This window comes from Camelus ferus, chromosome 8 (assembly GCF_009834535.1).
Source record: "Camelus ferus isolate YT-003-E chromosome 8, BCGSAC_Cfer_1.0, whole genome shotgun sequence".
NCBI classification, from domain to species: Eukaryota; Metazoa; Chordata; class Mammalia; order Artiodactyla; family Camelidae; genus Camelus; species Camelus ferus.
In genome coordinates, this window is record NC_045703.1 from 18,147,855 (window position 1) to 18,169,848 (window position 21,994).

General features: G+C 35.9%; 1 protein-coding gene across 3 annotated transcripts in view; it reads right to left on the reverse strand.

Annotated features, from left to right (window-relative positions):
- Window positions 1–15,661, reverse strand: part of LCA5 (lebercilin LCA5) — a 42,386-nt gene extending 26,725 nt beyond the window's left edge. Inside the window, exons 1-3 of one of the 3 annotated variants that reach the window (XM_032484503.1) lie at window positions 15,297–15,661; window positions 5,312–5,434; window positions 2,344–2,733 (exon numbers count right to left, since the gene is read on the reverse strand). In XM_032484503.1, coding sequence (XP_032340394.1) covers window positions 2,344–2,542 — 199 coding nt within the window. In that variant the 5' untranslated portion in view covers window positions 2,543–2,733; window positions 5,312–5,434; window positions 15,297–15,661. Of the gene's footprint in view, window positions 1–2,343; window positions 2,734–5,311; window positions 5,435–7,884; window positions 8,076–15,296 lie in introns of those variants that run through there. The other 2 variants (XM_006182093.3, XM_032484504.1) reach the window with 2 other exon arrangements.
- Window positions 15,662–21,994: the final 6,333 nt, after the last annotated feature.

The following is a 21,994-nucleotide window of genomic DNA, read 5'->3' on the forward strand; positions in this document are numbered from 1 at the left end:
CAGAACAGGCTTCCACAACTAACTTCTGATATCCTAAAAATCTGAACATTTATTTTTAGTATATTCTATTAGTATGTCTACAAAGTACACCTAACCAGAACTCAAACATATTTCTCAGCTTTCGTCTACCTTTTTCATTTTCATTTTCAAAACTATCAAAATGAACTATAGGCCCAGCAGGAGTGAGAAGATGACTGACTGTTGTGTGTATCATTCTTCATCTCCCTCTTAAGTCACCACCAAAAAGAGTGTGGCCAAATACTGCCTTTTTTCTTCCTTCAGGTGTTAAAATTACAGTATGACTCATTTAAAAAAGCATGTAGCAAAGATAAACTATGCATCTACCGAAAACCCAGTATGTTTATATTACCGGTAAAACAAAAAATAGAGTAAGTATGTAACCTGTAACATACAAACTTGCATAACCTAAATTATTAAATTTTATTACACATATAACTTCTAATAGAGCACTAATTTTATTTTTAAAATAATAAAATATGCTGAAAATTTAAAAGAAGGCAGAATATGTTATCAAACATGAAATTCCACAAATTGAAGTGCTCAAAATGTTTTTAAAATCACATGTGTTCTTTACTTAGTTTAGTCTACGCTAATGATCACAACTTAAGCCAAAGGAAATTAACTTAGTGTTTAAGGAAAGTTATCGATTTGGTCCTGTTGCTTGATCTAAGATGGACAAATTACCACAAATTTCAATGAAAAAGACAATACAAAGCAGAAAACAGTACAAGTGAGGTTGCAGACAGGAAATGAAATTTTCCTGGGTGATGCTAGAACTATTTCTCATCCTTTTCTCAATTATCTTCTTAAATAAGATAAGACGTTAAGAAGTTCTGACTACTTAATTAGGTAGCCTCCTAAACTGTTTCTGGGTAAGGAATGAAAAATTAAAGTATTCCTACCAATAATTCCCTAGGTATGTAAATGATTTATTGGGAATAAACAGTCATTTTCTAAGGTTCAACCCTAAGGTCCATTTATTCTTAATTATACAGCAAAAGTTTAATATCAGATCATGTGCTCAAACACAAAATCAAAACAAGAAGACTGCACCGAAACAGATTTAGAGGAAGAGATGAAGAAATCTGCATCATCATACTTGCAAAAAAAGAAGGAAAAAGAAAAAGCACCAAATTGTTAAAAGTATCAACATCCCTGGGAAGCTAGATCAGGGGTCCATGAAAGGGCTGCTTTCAAAAAGAATATACCTTCTTTGCGGATTTTTTAAAAAAGCAAATATTTTGCTTTTCAGAGTTAAAAAAAATCATAAAAGCAAATTTAATTATACCTCTGCTTAAATCTTTTCAATAGCTAATGATTCCCCCACAGAAACAGCCAATATATTAACATGGGATTCCAGGTGTTTCATGACCTTTTCAGCTCCCAGTTTTACCACTCCCTGCCTTGCAATCTAAACTCTAATCATTCTAAGCTACTGCTGTTACAGCTGTGCTGCATAATTAGTACATACATGTAAACTTAAAAAAAAGTGCAGCATACTGTATATATGTATTTACATGCAATATAATGTGTATGCACAGTCAAACTGTAATAATAATTCTACCTAATAAAACTGAAAAAGGAAAAAAAAAAAAAACACCTCACTTACCTTAGCTTACTTTTCTATGATGGACTTGCAGTCCTTACAAATTTTGTTACTCAGTACATCAGGGTTTTCATGACCAGGGATTTATTAAGATGAAGAAGAGATTTCTAAAACATTACCTAGTCAAATACATATTAATACCTAGTTCCAGATTAGTAACATCTTAATAAGAAAAAGTTATTTTGTTTCCATTATAACAGAGTTTTAATAGAAAACAGATAGGTGGTCCCAAGTCCCCAATTCCATTTCTAGGTTTAATTTGAATGTTTGTAGTAAGCATTGCATTACCTAGGGGAAGCAATTTTACTCAATCTATAAAAATTCCCCTTAGCCACTTTATATGAATGCCTTTCATTTTTGAAAATGAAGACAAAGAAAGATATAGATGTTTCATGATTTTTTTTTTTGCCTTTACAGTACCTCAGAAATCTCAAGACAGTCATTTACTTAGAAACAACAGAAGACAAAATGAGAAGCCTTGATTATGGTTCTTTCTTCTGTATATAGTATGACTCTGAATGTCACAAAGGATAACGCACAGTACCATAAGCATCATTTATATACATTTATAGAAATATATCCCATTTAAAATGTAAATCAGCCCATTTCCATGCACATATCTATATATATTAATAGAAGAGTTTCATTCATACAAGTTTTCCTTAAGCACTCAAAGTGAATATTCCAGGCCTACTAGACTCTTAAAAAATGCTTACCTTGATGATGCCCTTGGTTGTCTGAAATTTGTTTTTCAGCACTTTTTTCATTAATACTCCTTGGTGAGGAGGGATGGACCAGAGATGATCGGCCAGAAGACTGTGGTGTAGTTCCAAAGTCAGATGAACAATAAGAGTAATAGTGCTTGCCTGCCTTACTTTCTTGATCAGTATCTGGACTTCTTTCTCTTTCCCCCATGGCTTTGAAAAACAATCTCTATTCACATAATTTTACAGATTCTTTTCTTCAGAAAAATCCATGACAAGCCTGAAGAGCACTTTGTAGAATCTTCAGATCCTCGTGATAATATTCATATCTGTGCAATCTGCTTTCTCTATATATCTGCAGTCCACAATTCACATTGGTGACGAGAAGATACACTTTTTCCCCTACAATTAGGGAAAAGGGAGTGAAACTCATCATATTTCATGAAATAGATTTCTACAGTTAGTTACAATGAAAACACTAACAGCAAAATAATATACTGCTTACAAGTGAAAAAGAGGCTATAAGTTCTATAATTTCATTTGTATTTTCACACAGTGATTTACAGTATTTGGAGAAATGACAGACTGTCATAGTCTAGACAGAGAACATATAAAGTACCTGAATAAATGTTAACTGAATTTGACTCCCTTGAATCTTAAGATTTGTAATAAACACAAATGCTGATTTTTAACAAGTGAATAGTGATCAAATTACCAGGTGCTTTTACTTTGAGGGGGTAAGGTGGTAGTAAAGGACAAGCCTGCTCGCAAGAACAAAGGAAAATATCTAAGACTGACTACATAAAAATGTAAAGCTAAAGGATGTAAAAAAATTAATCAAATTAAAGCACTTGATGAAAAATATCTCCAACAGGACAGAACAATAGTTACCATCCTTTACAATAAACAAATACCTCATACCACCCCATAAGAAAAATACAAGGTGAAAGTTAAGTGGGCAAATACATGTTAAGACCCATAGCAGGCAATACAAACAACAGCACATAAAAATCTTCAGCCTCAGATACCATTTTTCAACCTAACAAATTATCAAAAATTTATCAAAATAACAATACTTCCAGCATGGCTATCAAGAAAAGATTGGGAAAAAAGTCAGCAAAATATATTAAAACTTTAATTATGTTTTTAACCTATGATCCAATAATTCCTTTCTTGAATACCAAGAAAATAACCCTAAAAACAGGGGAAAAGTTATGCACAAGTGTTAATTTTTTTAAATTATTTATTTACTTATTGAAGGAGGGAGGTAATTAGGTTTATTTATTTATTCATTCATTCATTTAGATGGAGGTACTGGGGTCTGAACCCGGGACCTCGCGCATGCTGGGCCTGTACTCAACTACTGAGCTATACCCTCCACCCTACAAATGTTTAATGCAGTACACCTTTTTTTTTTTTTTAAAGGAAGCAATCTAAATGTCTAGCCACTGTAAAATAATTAAGAAATTAAGAAAAGTATTATAAAAATCAATGCAGCATAATATCATGCAGCTGTTAGAAATGTTTACAGAAAGTTTGTGTTATCAAGGAAAATGTTCATACTATTATGGTAAGGAAAAAATTCAAACTGGTATATACAATGTGATCTCAACTACACATAGTCATTGAAAAAATACTGAAAGTACTGAGTACGATTTTTAACTGAACTCAGGAACTGATAAAAACTGTAAAGCAAGGTATACATATGCACCAAAATAGCGTCTGCTGGGCAACATGAATTTTAGACAATTTTATCTGTCTCTTAATATATTTTTATTTTCTAATAAAATGAACTTGGATTAACTTTATAATCAGAATAATTGTTTTTTAATATTTAGAAGAAACAAAAAGCCCACTGATGAAATTCGTGTTCAAAACATATTGGTTCTAGTAATAAATGGAAAAAGACATGAGGAAGGCAACACTGCTACTATTCACTGCAGCACTATTGTAGTGGTAAACGACTAAAATCATCACAATGACCACTGATCGGGAACTGGCTACGTACACTGTAAACACCCACAATGAAGCACAGTACTATGAAACCATCAAAGGAATGAGGACTGTCTCTGTATGTCGTCTCTGCAGTCTGGAGAGATCTCCAGCATATATTAAGAAAAGGAAGGGGGGGGAAAAGCACGTAGACTATGCTACCATTATTCAAAGAAGGAGAGTTATAAAGGTACATACATAACTTTTAATATTTAAAAAAAATAGAAGAAAAAACTAAACACTTAATGAAAAAAAAAAAAGGGTTCTCTAGGGCAGGGCTGTCCAGTAAGTTTGAGCAAGAGGGAAATGTTCTAAAATCTGTTCACTATGATAGCCAGCCACATGCAGTTATGGGCTCCTGAAATGTGGCAAGTGTAAATGAGGAACTAATTTTTACGTTTGTTGAACTTTAATTAAGTTTTAAAAGCCATGTGTACTGTGGCTAGCTGGCTGGACAAGACTGCTGTCAAGGAAGGGAGGAAGCGGAGTTCAAGGACAGGGGTAGGAGGTAAACTTCTTCATCTATAATTTTTGTAAACGCAACTTTAGAAATCATAATTTTTAGAAATTAAATTTTTAAAAAGCATCTTACAAAGCAAAAGAAAATGAAACAAATCATTCTAACTATATACACAGTTGGTGACAACATCACACAGATTAACCAGTTCAAACGACTTTGAAACACAATCCCTAGTGAGATATATCCTACTGACAAAAAACGTACAAATTTTTTCTAAAAACTATTTTCAATAATCACATTGTTGGCACTGTTATTCTCACACTGGTACATGTGTACTGTAAGATAAAGCAAATGAATAATTGTGTTGGTGCAGTTAGGCATTAGAATTTTCAACATAGGAAGAAACAAATGTAAGCCAATATGAGTTGCAAAATTCTGGAGTCCAAAATGTGAATCTGGAGTATCAGTATGAATTTATGAAGAGTTTTACATTAAAAAAAAAAAACAAAAAACAAAAAACAAACCTACTTCCTAGCTCTGTCCATTGAGAATCCTAGAAACAAGGTAGCAACAAACATTCCTAGCACCCCAGATGTGGTATCATTTCCCTTTAAAAGTAACTAGAGCTCCTCAAAATGTCTTATTTCACACCTAAGGGAGGAAACATACAAGATGAACCTAAGACTCTAGAAATTTGGTCATTCTAGAAAGCAAGAAAGCTCTCAGACACTAAGTTGATTATATGGCATTAAGTAAGAATAATTTGTTTATATACATGTAGCAGAAGTAGCTCCCTGTGACCTATCCTAAGTCAGGGACGCCACCTAACTTTTTCTTGCAAAGAGTAAGAGTTCACAAAACATTACCAGCCAGTCATCTCCTATGCACCAACACACCAGATCTCTCGCTACCCTCTGCCCCAAATACATGCATGGTTTTTTTCTTTTTTAAAGAAAATGTCCACTGCCCCATTATCTGAGCTCTGTTCCCTGGAACAATTTTAGTGGCTTATACTTTTATGCTTGTACTATTTCTTGATTTAGCAATTTCAGATGATGAAAGATGAGGATTTAACTCATACTTCATTTTATTTATTTTTTGTTTTTTTAACATTTTTTATTGATTTATAATAATTCTACAATGTTGTGTCAAATTCCACTGTAGAGCCCAATTTTTCAATTATACATGAACATATATATATTCACTGTCACTTTTTTTCTCTGTGAGCTACCATAAGATCTTGTATATATTTCCCTGTGCTATACAGTATAATCTTGTCTATCTATTCTACATTTTGAAATCCCAGTCTATCCCTTCCCACCCCATACCTCATCTTAAATGGTTGCAACATACAACTACATGTTAGTTATGCAATTTTTTCCTTAGAATTCCTAATTGTCCTTTTTTCTTATTGGGTGGAAAAAACATTCCTCTCATCATATCACTGATAACTACCAGCTTCTTGGTCATTCTATTTATAGCCTGACATCCATTATTCTTCCTCTTAAAGACATTTTTCTTGGAGATCAGTGAGTTCCTATTCTAAATTAAACCAATTACCTTCTACCTGCTACACCAGCGACATTCTGGAATTACTTTTATTGTACTTTTGAGTTAATCCACCACTGAGTAGCCAGTATCAGTGTCTTTATTGGTTTTCATTGTCATTTTACTGTTCTCTATCCTCAAGTAACTTCTTCAGAAAGGGTTATCTGAGGTAAAAGTTCTGAGTTTTTATATGACTGAGAATGTCCGTATTTGCTTTATACTGGATCATTTTCATAGTTTTCAAATTTGAAGTCATTCTCTCTCCCAGAACTTTGGAGACACTGCTTAAATGCTCAGAGCTGCTTATGAGATGTTATACTTAATCTTTTATTCAACATATATTTTTTAAGTTCTCACTATGTAACAGTAATGAAAAAAAGAACAAAAAAAATCCCTGTCTTATGGAGTTTACACTAATTATGTTCCTCTGATTCTCATTCCTTTATAGGTAATCTTTTTTTTAAACTCCCTAGGAGCTTTTAGGATTTTCCCTCTTGTTATACTGAAATGTCACAATGATGTACATAGGTGTGGTTCTTTTTTATTGTGTTGCCCTTTTCTTCCCCACATCGTTTTAATCTGGACACTCCTATCTTTTAGTTCTAGAAATGTTCTTGGACTACTTTTTTGATAATTGACTCTCCTTTTGCTCTTTTTGAAACTTCTATTGGTTAAATAATAGACCAATTCTCTTTGTCTTTTTGTTCTAATTTCCAAAGACATTTACTTAATTTATCTTCCAAACCATTAAGGTTTTTTTTTGAATTTGTGCAAACAACTTAATTTCCAAGAACTCTTCCTTGTTCTTATTTTTAGTGCAGGAGGTAATTAGGTTTTTATCTATTTATTTAAATGGAGGCACTGGGGATTGAACCCAGGACCCTGTGCATGCTAGGCACACATTCTACCACTGAGCTACTACCCTCCCCTTGTTCTTATTTTTAAAAAATAATTCTTCTGTTCTTAAATAATGAAGCAATACATATTCTTTTCTCCAAGAACACTAAATAGACATTTTATTTGTTTTAAGGTCTCTGCTGATCCAGAATCTCTGCTTCAGTTATAGTTTTTCTGTTTATGTTGGGATTTTTATTTATACACTGATGGTTTTATTTCTTTGAAGATAATTGTTAGTCATCTATTGATATTTAAGAAAGAAGAAGAAGAATGAATGGAAATGATGTACACGTGAGCAAGGCTTACTGACAGGCACATTTCGCTTTAGGATGAACAGCAGAGACTCGGCCATTATGCGTGGACCTCCCTGAAAGCTAGCGATGAGGAGGGATTATCTCCAAACACAAATGTCCACCATGGCAACTCTACTTCTCCTTCAGTGTTATCTTTGTTTTTATTTCCAGAAGAAGTTACCTTTGTAGTTTTTGATGGGAAAGGCAGGGAATACTACACTGGCTGTCACTGCGCATGAACTTGGGTTGGAAAGGAGGCACAACTATTTCGTATATAATTTTTCAATTATTCTTCCTTCCCATTTTCAATTTTCCTTTCTCTCTTTTTTAAATCCCAAGATTCTCTGAAACTCTGTTGCATACCTGAGAACTGTTTCTTTACTGCAGTTCCCTCTTGAATATCTCCGGACATAGTTCTCTCTGTTTTAATCTGTTTCATCCACCATTTCTCTTTCCTACTTCAGAAATGTGTTGTAATCTCTCACCTACGGACAGTACTCTATCATCCCTTCAGGGTTATAGGTTTATTCCCTTTCTTTCTTTAATATGATTTTAATGTTGTCTCCAAAGGGAGAGGAGACAATACGTATGGTCAAATCTACAACTCTGACAGCAAATACAGGTCATTTTTAAGCCAATTATTTCTGAAAATTATCCCCAACATTTTAAGCCAATTTGATATAAGGAATCACTTTTCCCAAATTCATGAAACTACAATTCATACACCTATTCAGTCATCAAATATTACTGATGACACAGATGCCATTTTAGACAATGAGGAAACCAAGATGAGCACGAATACTCTATGAGTTCTTTTAGGGCACAGTCTGGCTCTTCCATCAAAGCAAGATGATTAAGGAAAACAGTCAAAATAAATTATGTATGCATCCTTTATATATTCCCTAAAAATATAACATGCTAATTACATAAGAACACTTTAAGAGTGATAACAAATTCAAGAATGGCCTCAGTAACACTAGAGAACATTTTCTTACCTTTGCCAGACTTCTGACTATTTAGGATCTATTCTGAAGTAAGATGGGTATTCCTAACCTACATATTCCATATTGTGTTACGATTCTTCATGACAACAAACAAGCCTTCCTTAGAAAATGTAGCAACCCAAAGATCTGAGCTTTCCTAGAGAATGGAAATGTAGACACTTGGGAAAGTTTTCTTTTATAAAATTACCCCTTAGTCCTTGTAGAAACACCGTTGCCTGGCTGACAGTGCTGCCAGGCAAACAGGAAAACCAAAGTTAACAAGTTAAAGAAAAAAAGAAAACACACAAAATATCAGACCAAAAGATGAGAGGAAGAAATAAAAATGAGGTATGGCAACTATTAGAACAGTAACTAATAATTTTTTTTTTTACAAACTACAAACGAAAACAAATGAAGTACTATAGCTTAATAAGATTACGTAACAGCTTAGCACTGGAAAAAAAAAAACAAACCCTTGTGAATCACTCCTTTCTTCACATAGTTTAAAGAAATCAAGACCCAGAAAAACAAAAGTGACTTATCCAAGATCACAATTTATCTAAGGTCATAGGACTAAGTTAATAAAACTTGAAATGGACAAGTTTTCTGACTTAGTTGAGGGACCTATTCAATATTTCAGTGTCGACAATCAGATGGGAACTGCGTCATCTTGAATGCCACCTCCTTCTGCAACTATCCCATACTGCTGCGCTCACTCTGCTAAAACTGAAGAAGCAGCTCTGCTCCTCTTTAGAGCTAAGCCTTTCACTGTCTTCTTTCCCATACCTTCTCTCCATCTCAAGGACTGTGCCCTCCCTACAGGATCATTCCTATCAACATAGAGGCTCTAATAAAGCTGTTGCTTGACTCCATGTCCAATTGCATCTACAACCCAACTCCTCCACTCCAATTTTCCAATACACTTTTTGAAGAGTAGTCTATAATCTAGAACATTATCTCTACTTCCTTTCCAACAATGTTTTTCTCAGTCCACATTAGTCAGGTTTTCATCCCCACCACTGCCCTGAAACAGAATTGTCAAAATAGACAATGACATTCATCCTGGCAAAATCCAATAACTAATTTTCCACTCTATTTCATCCTTGACCTCACAGCAACATCTGACAAGACTAACCATTCCCTCCTTCCTACAACACCTTCTTTTCTTACTTAACTTCCATAGCCATCTGCTTTCCTGATTTTCTCACTGCCTTACTGGCTGTCTCTTCTCCATCTCCTCTGTGGAATCTGCCTCCTCTTCCTGATCTCTAATCTTGGAATACACAAGGCACCACATATTTGGTCTTCTCTTCTTTATCTACACTCTCTCCTTAGGCATCTCATCCAGGCTTCATTTACCCTGCCTTCCGGATTCATATATCCACCTTCCTATTTGACAACTCCACCTGGGTATCTAAATTTAATCATTTCAACCTTACATGTCCAAAACCAAAATCATGATCTGTCCCCTTTCTACTCCCACTCTTTCCTGTTTTTTTATCTTTTAAATGGCACTTCCATCTACTAAATTATCCACGTTGCAAATATGCAGATTATCCAGGATCCCTTCTTAACCTCACATCCCACATCCAAACCATCTATAAAACCAGGTAGTTTTATCTCCAACATACATTCCAAATTTGATGATTTCTTACCATCCCCACTGCTAGTCCCCTGGTCCAAGCCACCATCTTTTCTCACTAGAACTTCTGCAATAGCCTAAGTGATATCCTTTCATTCTTGTTTCCCCAGTTAGAAAGAGCTATTTGACACAGAGATCAGACAGCATTACTCTCCTGCTTAATACCCTTCAATGGCTTCTTAGTCATCAGATTCCTTAACCAGACCTGCAAACTCCTAGCCCTTCTGCCTATCTCTCCATTCTCATGTCATGCCATGCTTCCCTTCACCTGCTTTTTCAGACACACTGGCCTTCTTTTGTGCCTCCTGCATGACAAACTTGTTGCCAACTCACAGACTTTGTACCTGCTGTACCTAGAGAAGGCCCTTCCCTTAGAACCTTACAAAGGTGGCTCCTTCTCTTCATCCTGTTCTCACCACAAATGTCACCATCTCATAGACTGCTCCCGTGGCAATTCTATTAAAGGGAGCCCAGTCACTCTATCTTACTACTCTGTTTTATTTTCTTCATAGACTTTGCTCCTATTGGGAATCACCTTACATTTACTATCTTCCTCTCCTATTAAACATAAGACCCATGAGAACAGAAATTGTATCTCTCTAGCTCACCACAGTAACCACAACACCATTCATTAATTTTTTTGTGAAATGAATGATTTTTCTACAATGCTATACCAAACAGAATATTAATAGTTTCCTTCTATAAAATGTGCCTTTCTGTTTTAAAGGAAATATTAAATCTTTCCTCTTTCAAATAATTGCATAAAACTTACTTAAATCTCTAAAATACCTAAGAAGGGAGAAAAATGAGCAAATCAAAGTTTTGCTCAGAGCTATTACCATCATAAAGTAGGAATATTCTTACTGGGTTAATTTTAAATAACAGAGAAGACCTAATAGGGCTTCAGACAAAATTAATTTTACCTGCAGTTACAACAATAATTTCTATTAGACTAACATAAACTGGTCACAATATTATTATGTGAATAAAATCATTTTTTTCTCTTAAAAGAAAAAAGTTATCTAGATCAACAGATAGAGCACTGAAGATTTATATTCCATGTATAGTTCTCCAGCTAATTTAATTCTTTGTGACAGAGAATGAATCACTTAACAGTTGTTCATCTGTTTCCCTTATTTGTACGGGAGTAACTAGATAAGAACAAAAAAGAAAACCTATCAGTCTTGTCCAAGTTCAATTTCTAAGAATTGCTTATCTTCTAAAAATGGCCAAGAGTTCTATTATGGCAATACTAGAAAGCTATCAAACCAGTACTTGTCATTTCCCAAAAATCGACTTTTATTTTAAAAGTCTCAAGTAGTACACATCACACATAATATGCCAGAAAGAAGTTCCATAAGCTCCTGCTGTACCAGAACTGCCTCCTTTATATCTAGTTTCAAATGAATCAGAAAGTAAATCTAAGCTATAGACTCCATGTATATAGAATATCATAATCATCATCTGATTCATGTGACTTTAAGAAAAGTTCTTAGTTTTAAGACAAAAAAAAGAACAACTGTATAAAACCGTAAAACTCAATGAACCATTAATTTCTTGTCATTTCCCTGTGTTCAGCTTCTCTGTATAAAACATTGTTACCTGGCTACCTCTGCTGCCAGCAAAAGAGCTCACACAACAGGCAACTAGATGAGTAAAATAAAAATAAACTAAGAGAGAATGATATAAATAAGATCTCTCTCCTCTATCCCCTCCCCAAATAATAACTGAAGATGAGGTAAAGGTAAAAACAATACTACTGCACTAAAACTGTGACTCCTATAAAGGAGGGGGAAAAAGTGATTAGAAACAAATAAAACCAAGTTAAGTGTTTCCACTCCTCTACTTCTACGTTCCAGGGTATTTCTAAGTGTTTCCTTATCCTACATTTATTTACACAACACCTCCTTTTGCTTAAAAATCAAGCTCGTTTAGATTTTAAGTATGGTTTCCTAGACTCTAGATCAGATCACAGTAAACGCTAGACTTAAAATTTAAGGTATAATCAACTCCTTTTAAATAACATATTGAAACAATGGGTCAAATTAAGGTATCTTAACTACAGTATGTATTCCCAAACTTCAGTCAGATTAAAACATCACAGAATATCTATTCATTCATTCATAAGGCATTTACTGAACACCTACTAAGTGTCAGGCTTTGAACTTTGAATGGAGCTGGAGATACAAAAATGAGACACAACTTATGTCCTACCATTAAGAAACTCCCAGCCTAGAAAGGAAAGAGAATGCAAGAGTATTAAATACTAATGATAAAGGGAAGTAAAGGAGGCTGAGTAAACTGAAAACTAAGATGAGAGGACAAGAGGCAGTTTGGGCAGGATTTCCAGAGATGAGAATACCTAAAATTGAGTCTTTAGGTAGTAGTGGAGGTTAGCATGATTTGGGTTGTGCACTTGTTTTGCTGGGGTGAGATGACAGATAAGGTTAACGGAAGAAGGCAGCTGGTGAGAGAAGATCCTTTTTCAGTAAGAAGAAACAATGTGAGCAAAAGTGAAAGGCATGAGATACACTGCAAATAGTTTACAATTGATGTCGTCCAATATAGTGACAACTGAGCACTGAAAGGTAGTTAGTCCGAACTGAGATATACTGTAAGTGTAAAATACACCTGGGATTTTGAAAACTTACTACATAAAGAAGAACATAAATTATCTCTTTAATAATCTTTTTAATATTCATTATGTGTTGAAATAGTATTTTGAATATATTGGGTTAAATAAAACATATTACTAAAATTAATTTCACCTGTGTGTATTTTCATACATGGCACCTGAAAAAAACTGTTAAATTATTTACCTTGTTCACATTGTATTTCTATTGGACAATGCGGGTTTAGAATGACTGCACTGGCTAGGGGCAGTGATAAAGTAAAAATAAGTGAAGCAGGATTAAGTGGAAGAGATCATTACAGGAAGGATTTTTATGCCATACTAAGAAGTTGGTTGAAAATAAACAAAGCATCTTCAATAGATTTTAAATGAACAGATGTGACATTTACAAAAATCCATCTCTAACCCAAGAATTGGAGAGCAATAAGGCTGAAGGAAGAAGACCACCTGGTCTTGAAATCAGGTGACAAATGACAGCAGTTTGAATTAAGGTTCGGAAACTAGACATAGAAAGTGTAGAATGGATTCAGACATGTTTAGCGAGGAAAATAAACTGGACTTGGTGGCTGATGATATGTAGAGTATGAGATGAAAGAAGAACCTAAATAAATACAAAGTTTTGGGCTTGAAAAATTGGGTGAATATGGTACCATTCAACAGGACAGGTTTGGGTGGGGAAATGTGATGAATTTGCTATCAGACACACTAAGTATAGGATGTGTATGTGAAATCTATGCAGAAATACCAAAAATCAGCTATATAAATTTGTAGCTAACTCAAGAGTTCCAGGATGGAGATAAAATATTGAGACTACATTAATAAAATACAGATGGTGGAAGCCAAGACTACCAAAAGCCTGAAGATGAACTCAGCCAAGAAAAGAATACAGAATGAAGAGAAGACGGAAGACTGAATTATGAGGAAACACAATAATTAAATGGTGGACAGAGGAGGAGAATTCCATTAAGGAGATGGAGAACGACAGGCAGGAGAAGAACCAGGAGAGAGATTAGCATCTTTATTGTAACAGACCTCTACTGTGTCTTACAGAATTACGGTTCCATAACTGTTTAACAAAAGATATGTGACTCTAACAAAAGAAGAAAAATCCCTTTTCCAAAAAAGTCACAATTACTTTTTGATATCTGACATGACACTGTCAACTTAACAGAATCAAAACAATTTCCTATTATGTTTTTGGATAAACGTACAACTCAACATGCAGCAAAATCCTAAAGTGAAATATTTAGAATAGTAGTATAAAATTCAAATGTAGAACTACACAACTGGAAAAAACAGATTAAAGTAACAACCAGGCTAAAGACAGAGAGAAAGAAAAGAGAAGTTATAGAATTTCCAAAATTGTCTCCTTTTTTCAGTTTTACTGTTTTCCAAAATGTATGTAGCTCCCTCAACAACAACAACAACAACAACAAATCATCTGAATGATGAGTCTTGATCCCAAAGAGATACCTAGTCCAGGTTCCCAATCTGAAGGTAAAGGAACGTCATACACAAGGATGTGCCAAGTGTGCGTTGGGAGAGAGAGGAGCCAAAACTTTCTTCAGACTTTCAGAGAAGGCTCCACGACTGAAAGATTAAGAAAATCACCAGTCAATGCAGCCCACTGCTCACACAAACCAAATGCCAGTAACAAATTCACTTTAACAAAACCATTCATTTTTTTCCTCATTTATGTAAGTATAGATGCAAACATCTCAATAAAATTAATACTCAGGACAGTATCTACTATTTCCATTCCGAAATGGACAGGGGGGGGGGTGTTGATGCTTGTACCTAGCCAGTAATTTGTTACTAATTGATGTCTGTAATTTGTCCAAGGCCACAAAGTGAATGAGAAGGGTTTAAGCTCAGGTGAGCTGGACCCATGCTCTTCACCACTGAGACGCTGTCCCTTGGTCCTGCCAACGTAAAACACCGAGTATCTGAGCAGCCACTCCAATCCATCTATGCCAAGAAGGCACATTTTTTTGTCAACTCTTTCTTCCTCTCATCCCATCTCTGAAGGATGTGTAAAAAATTTCATAGCCTGCACCAACCAATGCGCCTTTCCACTCTAATCACAGCCTTCATTTCCTATTATTTATAATCCCAGATCTACCCAAAGCCTCACGGCCTCCTTCCCCATCTTCAGTGCCTACAGGCCTCTAGGATTTTCTAACTCCTAACCCATTCTCTAGATCCTCCTGAAATGCGCTCCCTGCCTTCTCTTCCTGATCCCCAAAATCAGCCCTTCCCCAACTCTTTCTCTGCCTAACCTCCCAATCCCCTACCTTTCGGTAGACCTCCCCTCCCTCCCGGGGCCTCTCTCGACTTATTTTCCTAGGACTTTCTTCTCCCCGCGTCCCCAGATCCTCCACCATCCCTAATCCTTTAACAACTCCACTCGCTACTCCCCGTCCACGAACGCCACCTCGCCAGCTCCCCCACGCCCGAGTCACAGTCCCACCTCGCACACCTAACTCCCTGCTGCCTCCACGCCCACCCCAAAGCCCACCTCCAACCCGCTCCGGCCCCTCCTCAGGGCCGACGCGGCGCCCGCCTCCTTGCCTTCCTCCTCTCCGCGGTGCCTCGGCGTCCGGACGCCGAAGAGTGAGTGCCTGACTCCTGCGCGGGCTACGGGGGCTGCGGGGCGGGCGCTGAGGTGGCAGGGGTGCGGGAAGTTTGAATACTCGGCTAGGATAGGGGCGGAGACGACAGCTCCTGGGTGGCTGCGGCGCGGCGACCTCGGCTCCAGGGTAACGGAGGCGGAGGCCCAGACTGCACTGTGGAACGCCCGCAGCCAATGATATGCCCGCCCCGACCTCCCATTGGCCTCTGTCGCCAGAGGGCTCTTTCTATTGGTTTCAGTGGAACTGGAAGGCGGAACGATGAGTACGAGAGAAGGCGGCCATTGGTTGAGCGCTCTGGCTGTAGCTGCGAGCGAGAGCTCGGAAGCTCGGAGAAGAGCCCCCAGCCATTCAGGCTCCGCGGAGCCAGGGGCGACCGCAGAGCATCCAGGGCTCTGGATGATGGGAAGAGACGGGCACAGACAGATGGGAAAGGGGGTTCATGAATTGTAGAAATAGAGACTGCGTAAATGAAAACGTTGAAAACTGTCTGGAATCCTCTAATCGCGTCTTTGTCTTAACACTGAAATTGCTGATTTTCAGGAAGATGTGGAGTTAGGCAGGATGCTCCTGTCTTGAGGTTCTGGCTTTCGTGAATGCCGAAAGCGCCCTGAGTTTGGCTTGAAACTGATTGTTAGGTTTTGGAACGGGTTTGAAGTGGAATGACATTTGAAACATTTGCACTTTTTTTTTTTTTTTTTTGGAAAGGAAACGTCTGTGGCGCATGTCAGTAACCTATTGAGAGCTACTGTATGGCATATTTTCCCCCTGTAAAAAACATGGACAGTGTATTAAACGGCATTAATTATGAAAGACAGGGAAGGTAAAAAGAAAATCCTTTCTTCGATGAAGGTTCTTTTAAGCCTTTCTGAGCCGTCTGATTATCAAGATGGTTTAACACCGTACTCCGCTATTGTCGCCATTGTTAGTTTCTCTAGCACCTTCATTCCGCAGAGAATCTAATTCTTGAAACAAAGGCGTTCTAATCAATTTCGGCCCATGAATTATGGTAATTCCGTTTCTTGCTTGACCTTGTTTTCAATTTTGCACTGTTTCAAAACTTTCATTTTATCCTATCAATATATTTTACTTCAAGCTAAAGATTAACCCACCTAAACAACACCATAATTAAATGTAATTTTTCTGCATGAGCTATAATCAGTAGAAGATAGCAATCATCTTAGTGAAAAATTAAGATGAGTAATACCAAAAACTGCACTGAAATAACTTTAATTTGTTTAAATCAGCTAATACTCTTTGTTAAAATAGCTCACTGGTTATTATTTCGTTAAAATTAATACTAAGTAGATTAATAAACGCATGGGTGAATTACTTTTGAGGAGAGCTGCTATAAGCAGTCAAAAAATATGCTGTAATTAGCTAAAGAAAACAAAGCAAAACAAAAAACCGGTGTCTCTCCCCGAAGAGTCAGCTGGGGTTTGCTAGCACTCAAGGACAGCTGAGAATAAAGCAATATTTATTCAGCCCTCACAGTGTGAGAGGCAGTGTAATATAATTCTATCTTCATTCAGATTCTAGACAGGTATTGTTATTCAGCGTTCTACCTGAGGAAACAGATTCTGAGAGGTTAAAGGATATACCACTAGATACTAAGGTAGTAAGTGTTAGGGCCAAGATTCAAGGTAGGTGGGCTAAATTCCAGGTTTCAGATTTAATGCCTTTAATGTGTTTCATCTATAGGTTAGTAGCGCTGCTGGAAAGCAAGACTGTATTTAAAAGTTCAGGAGTCTCAAAAAGAATTGTCTTATTGTGTGTAACACATTTTCAAAATCTTTACAATGTGCAGTTTTATTCACTCTATCATATTCAGAATAACAGTGATTATCAATTTATTTGACCTTGAAAAAAGACCGAAAGAATTTATAAACCTACGAAAGTTAAAAAATCAGTTTATTGAACTAATTTTTTAAAATGTTATCCCAAATGAGATAATTTCAAATGTTTTATGTGATTTTACATGGTTTTGATATAATCATATTGATGGGACTGGAATTTTCTAAGTCTATACCATTTGCCATTTCATTTCATTATATACTATGTAGAATTTTGTTTTTCAGAAATAAAAGGGAACACAGCCAACAAAACTACATTTTAAAATTTCTGCCAGTTGAAATTATAGTCAACAGGAACCAGGCTTCGTATTGTTTTTAAAGATTGTATTTATGAAAAAAATTATGCTAATAATCATTAAGGACTTTGGAGTTTTTTATTTTTAATATTCTTGGACTTATATTGATATTTCAATATCTCCAGATTTAACGGAATATTAATTTTTTGCAGGAGTTTTCCTTGTTTAATGCTGTGGCAATGATACAGATGATATTAATTAAAATCTTCCTAGAAATGCTTACCAATAGAACTATTCCCATTTTCCATATAGGGAAGTGAAAGAGTTTGAACAATTTGTTAGAAGTTTCATAAATTTAACAGGCAGAATAATAAGTAGAATTTCCAACTGTAGACAGTCCAAAAATTACAATAACTATAATTTAAAAGGGCTATACTAGAAATAATTACAACTTGGAAAGCACACCTACATATAATTATTCTTAGCTAAAGTTCAGTTGTCCATTTAATACCATTCTTAAACAAAAAACCAAAAAAACCCTGCCACAGTTTTATGTATTTTACCTAGGTATGTGATAAGTAATACAAAATTCAAAAATTCTAAAATGTATATTGCTAGAAATTTTAAAATTTATTAATAAAGTCCAGGTAAGTAGTAGATTGTTAGCAGATAAAATCAACTTTTAAATAATATCTAATACATCAGGTGTTTAAAGGAAATTGAATGGCTTAGGAAAACTTAAGTTGGGTGTGAAGAACAGCGGAATTGGAGACAAAGTGATCTGCTCTTATAAAAACAAATTTACTATAATTATTGTTGTTATTTGCCTTTGCAGTACAGAAAGCTGATATCCTTTGATTATTGCCTTTTTTTAGTGAAAGGATAAATCTTTTTTGAACACTTGATGAAATTTACAATTATTTTGTTAGTGGAGAAAGAAAACTGTTGAGATGTTTACTACTATTTTTCTTTCATAATTGGTGAATAAATCATTGATAGTTTCTCATTTCCATGGAGTTTATTTGAATGGGGGAGAGGGGGCTTTTGCTTTTGTTTTGCGTAAAAAGAACAAAACCAAAAGTTAGTTTAAGCTAGTTTTTAATACATGTTTTCAGTATTTTGTTACTCCACAATGACATCTTTAAGTAAATTGACCCACAGATCAAATGCTGTCTCCAAAGCAACAGGACTAGCATCAAAAGAAGCTGTAATTCTATTTGTATTCATGTTGTTAGATTTGAAAGGGAGAGTGTTAATACAATTTTCCTAGTAGATAATTGCCTGTTCTCAACTGAGAATAATCCATAGGTGATTCTGTTAAAATCAGTGACTGTATTTTTAATTCACAATAAATATGCTAGGTAAGGAAAAAAAAGTGTTTTTACTACTTTGGAGTTCCAGTATAATAAAACAGCCACCTACTTCTCCAAATGAAAACAAAAAAAAATGGCATAGTAGAGTCGCCATGGAAAATGTCTACATTAGAAACCTTCATTCATTCATTAAATACATATTAAGTACCTGGAGAATTCAGAGATGAAAAATGAAGTCCTTGTCTTCCAGCTGCCTGCTATCTAATGAACAAGAAAGGTAAGTTTCTCTGATTACAGGTCCTGTGGAGTAAGGGCAGTTATAAAGGTATGCCTATGGTGCTAAGGGGACTTGGAGAAGTGACTCTTAACTCAGCCTGGTGGCCCAGATATGCTTCCCAGGGGAAATCACTCTTGAATTAAAGCTTACGTTACATAAAGCTAACCAGAAGTGGGAAGATACACAAAGTAGAAACAAATCAGTATATACCGAGGCATTAGAGAGGCAGGGCAAATTCTTTAGTAAACCATGATGGGGAAAGGGGGAGCGTGCTCCTGGAAGAGGGAGTGGTCCTCTGTCTCTCTCCAGCGTATGGCTGGAGAGGAAGCTAGATGTTCAAACACTTCTGTAGGCTTATATTTAATCCCAAAAGCCATAGGTAATGACTAATGAATTTTTGAACAGAGGACTGATACGATTTCATCTACACTTTAGAAAGATTATCCCACAGGGTTGCACCACGCAGGGTGAGACTATAAAAAGAAAGATTATCCCACAGGGTTGCACCACGCAGGGTGAGACTTTAAAACTTCAGAAAAGGGCTGATAACAAAGGCAAGAAATGAGGAAGGCCTGAATCAACTGACATCAATTGAGCATCTTCTATTCCTGGCCCTGAGCTTATAGTTTTACACATTCACTTTAACCCTTGCTACAAACCATTTTAATCCTTACTATGACTCTGATGTAGTATTATTTTTGCTATTTTCTTTGTTACAAGTGAAGTCTGGGACTAAAAGAGGCTAAGGACCTTGCCCAAGGTTAGAGTTAAGAAACAGAGTAGAGGTTTAAACCCTTGTCTCTCTGACTCCAGGACCTGGGTTTTCAACCATCTGTTTTTCAGACTGTGATTGTAACTCATTAATGAATCATCAAATCAATTTATGGTTTATAACCACATTTTTTAATGGATATAGAGAACAGAAACTAAGAAAATATATTGTGTACAGGAAGGATAAGTATCATTCTATAAAACTTGTTTCAGTTATATACCTGTAAATATTCTATTACTATTCTATTTTATATACCTGTAATATTCTATTACTATGGCTCAAAATAAAAAAAAATGAAAATGACTGTACTTTGTTATAATGCAGCTGTAGTGAGGAGAGAAAGAAAATGGATATGTACAACCTGTGTTACAAGTCTGGGTGACTGACTGTGGGAGGGTGACTGGGGAAGAAGAATCCTAGGTTGACCCCAAGTTCCTGGAAAAGACCCCAAGTTCCTGGAAAAGACCCCTGGTACCCTTCACCAAAGACAGTGAGTACACAAGGGCAAGTGTGAGATAAAGGACAGTCATAAGTGGCTTGGAGACTATGAGATATCTGTGGGACATCCAGGTGAAAATGCAGATGGCATTTCTTATGAAATTAAACATACATTTCTAATATGACCTAGTAATGTCACTTACAAGGTATTTACACAGGAGTTACAAAAGCATGTATGCAAAAAATACTGAATAGTGTTTATAGCAGGCTTATTCATATCAGGCAAAACAAGAAACAACCCAAATATCCATCAACATGAGAGTAAAATTTTTAAATATAGTATATCCTTACAATGTAATACTGGCCATCAATAGAATTAACTACTGATCAGCATGGATGAATTTCAGACATGATGTTGAGCAAAATAAATCATATAAAAGAATATATCATGCATATTTTCATTAAAAATCAGTGCAAAAACAGGTGAAGTTCTGGTGAAAATCAGAACAGTCGACCACGGGCGTAGGGATAGGAATGGACCAGAAAGGAATGAGAGAGAATTTTAGAGTGATGTGAATATACTATATTGTGACTGAGCAGTAGTTAAAAGTGTTTCCCTTATCAAAACTTGTCAAAATTTATACGTAAGATAGGTATTTTTCACTGTATGTGAACTTTATCTCAATTTAAAAAAATGGCTTAGTAAAAGACAAAGAGGAATAAATTGAGCTATATAATAGAAAAGTCTGGAAGTAGGCCTGGCTCCAAATATGGTTGGATACAAGTGCTCAATGTTATTAAAATTTGGTTTTCTCTTTATCTCTTGCACATAGTTTCCTATGTGTTGGTTTTATACCAGGCCGGCTTTCCCTGCCAGGTTTGACCACCAAAGCTCCACACTTACTTTCTATTCACGTAACAACCCCATGGGGAAAAGGCCACCTCTTTCCTGACTGGTCCAGCAGAAATCCTGGTATTAACTCTGCCCATACTTGACTATAAACTAATTACTGTAGCCAAGTGGTTCCCTGAGATGGGGGAGGTGGAAAGGGTATAATCACGTTATCTGAGTTTTCATGTTAACCTAGAGGAGCTGAGAGAGGTTCTCCTTTCCTCCAAAGGAAAACTGGAATGCTTTTACTAGAAGAAAGAATACCAGACAAAACCAATAGCTGTCCCCAAAAGTGATGATGATAATTTTATTCAAATAGGTTCATATGGTCTGGTGTTTTTTAAATTCTTTTAAGAAAAGCACATGTAATGGGGGAGGGTACAGCTCAAGAGTGCATGCTTAGCGTGCATGAGGTCCTGGGTTCAATACCCAGTACCTCCTCTAGGAGTAATAAATAAATAAACCTAATTACCTCCCCCCACCAAAAAAAAAAAAAAAAAAAAAAAAAAGAAAGAAAGAAAAAAAGAAAACAGAAGAAAAAGGAGAAGAAGAAGAAGAAGAAAAGCATATGTAATTTTAAGTTCCCCAGTCTGTCGCTACAAATAAGAATCAATCAAATTTTGCTGTCTTTTGACCCCTTTTGATTTATGGTACTCCACTGTCAAAAGACTTCCCCACCAGTAATTTCTGGGACTTTCCAGAGAATGTCTCATACTTACAAACACATCTACCTTCACTGGTCATCCTTCTTAGGAAAGGCAACAGGGCCACATGCCCTATCCCATTTCTCTGCAGAACCCCCCAG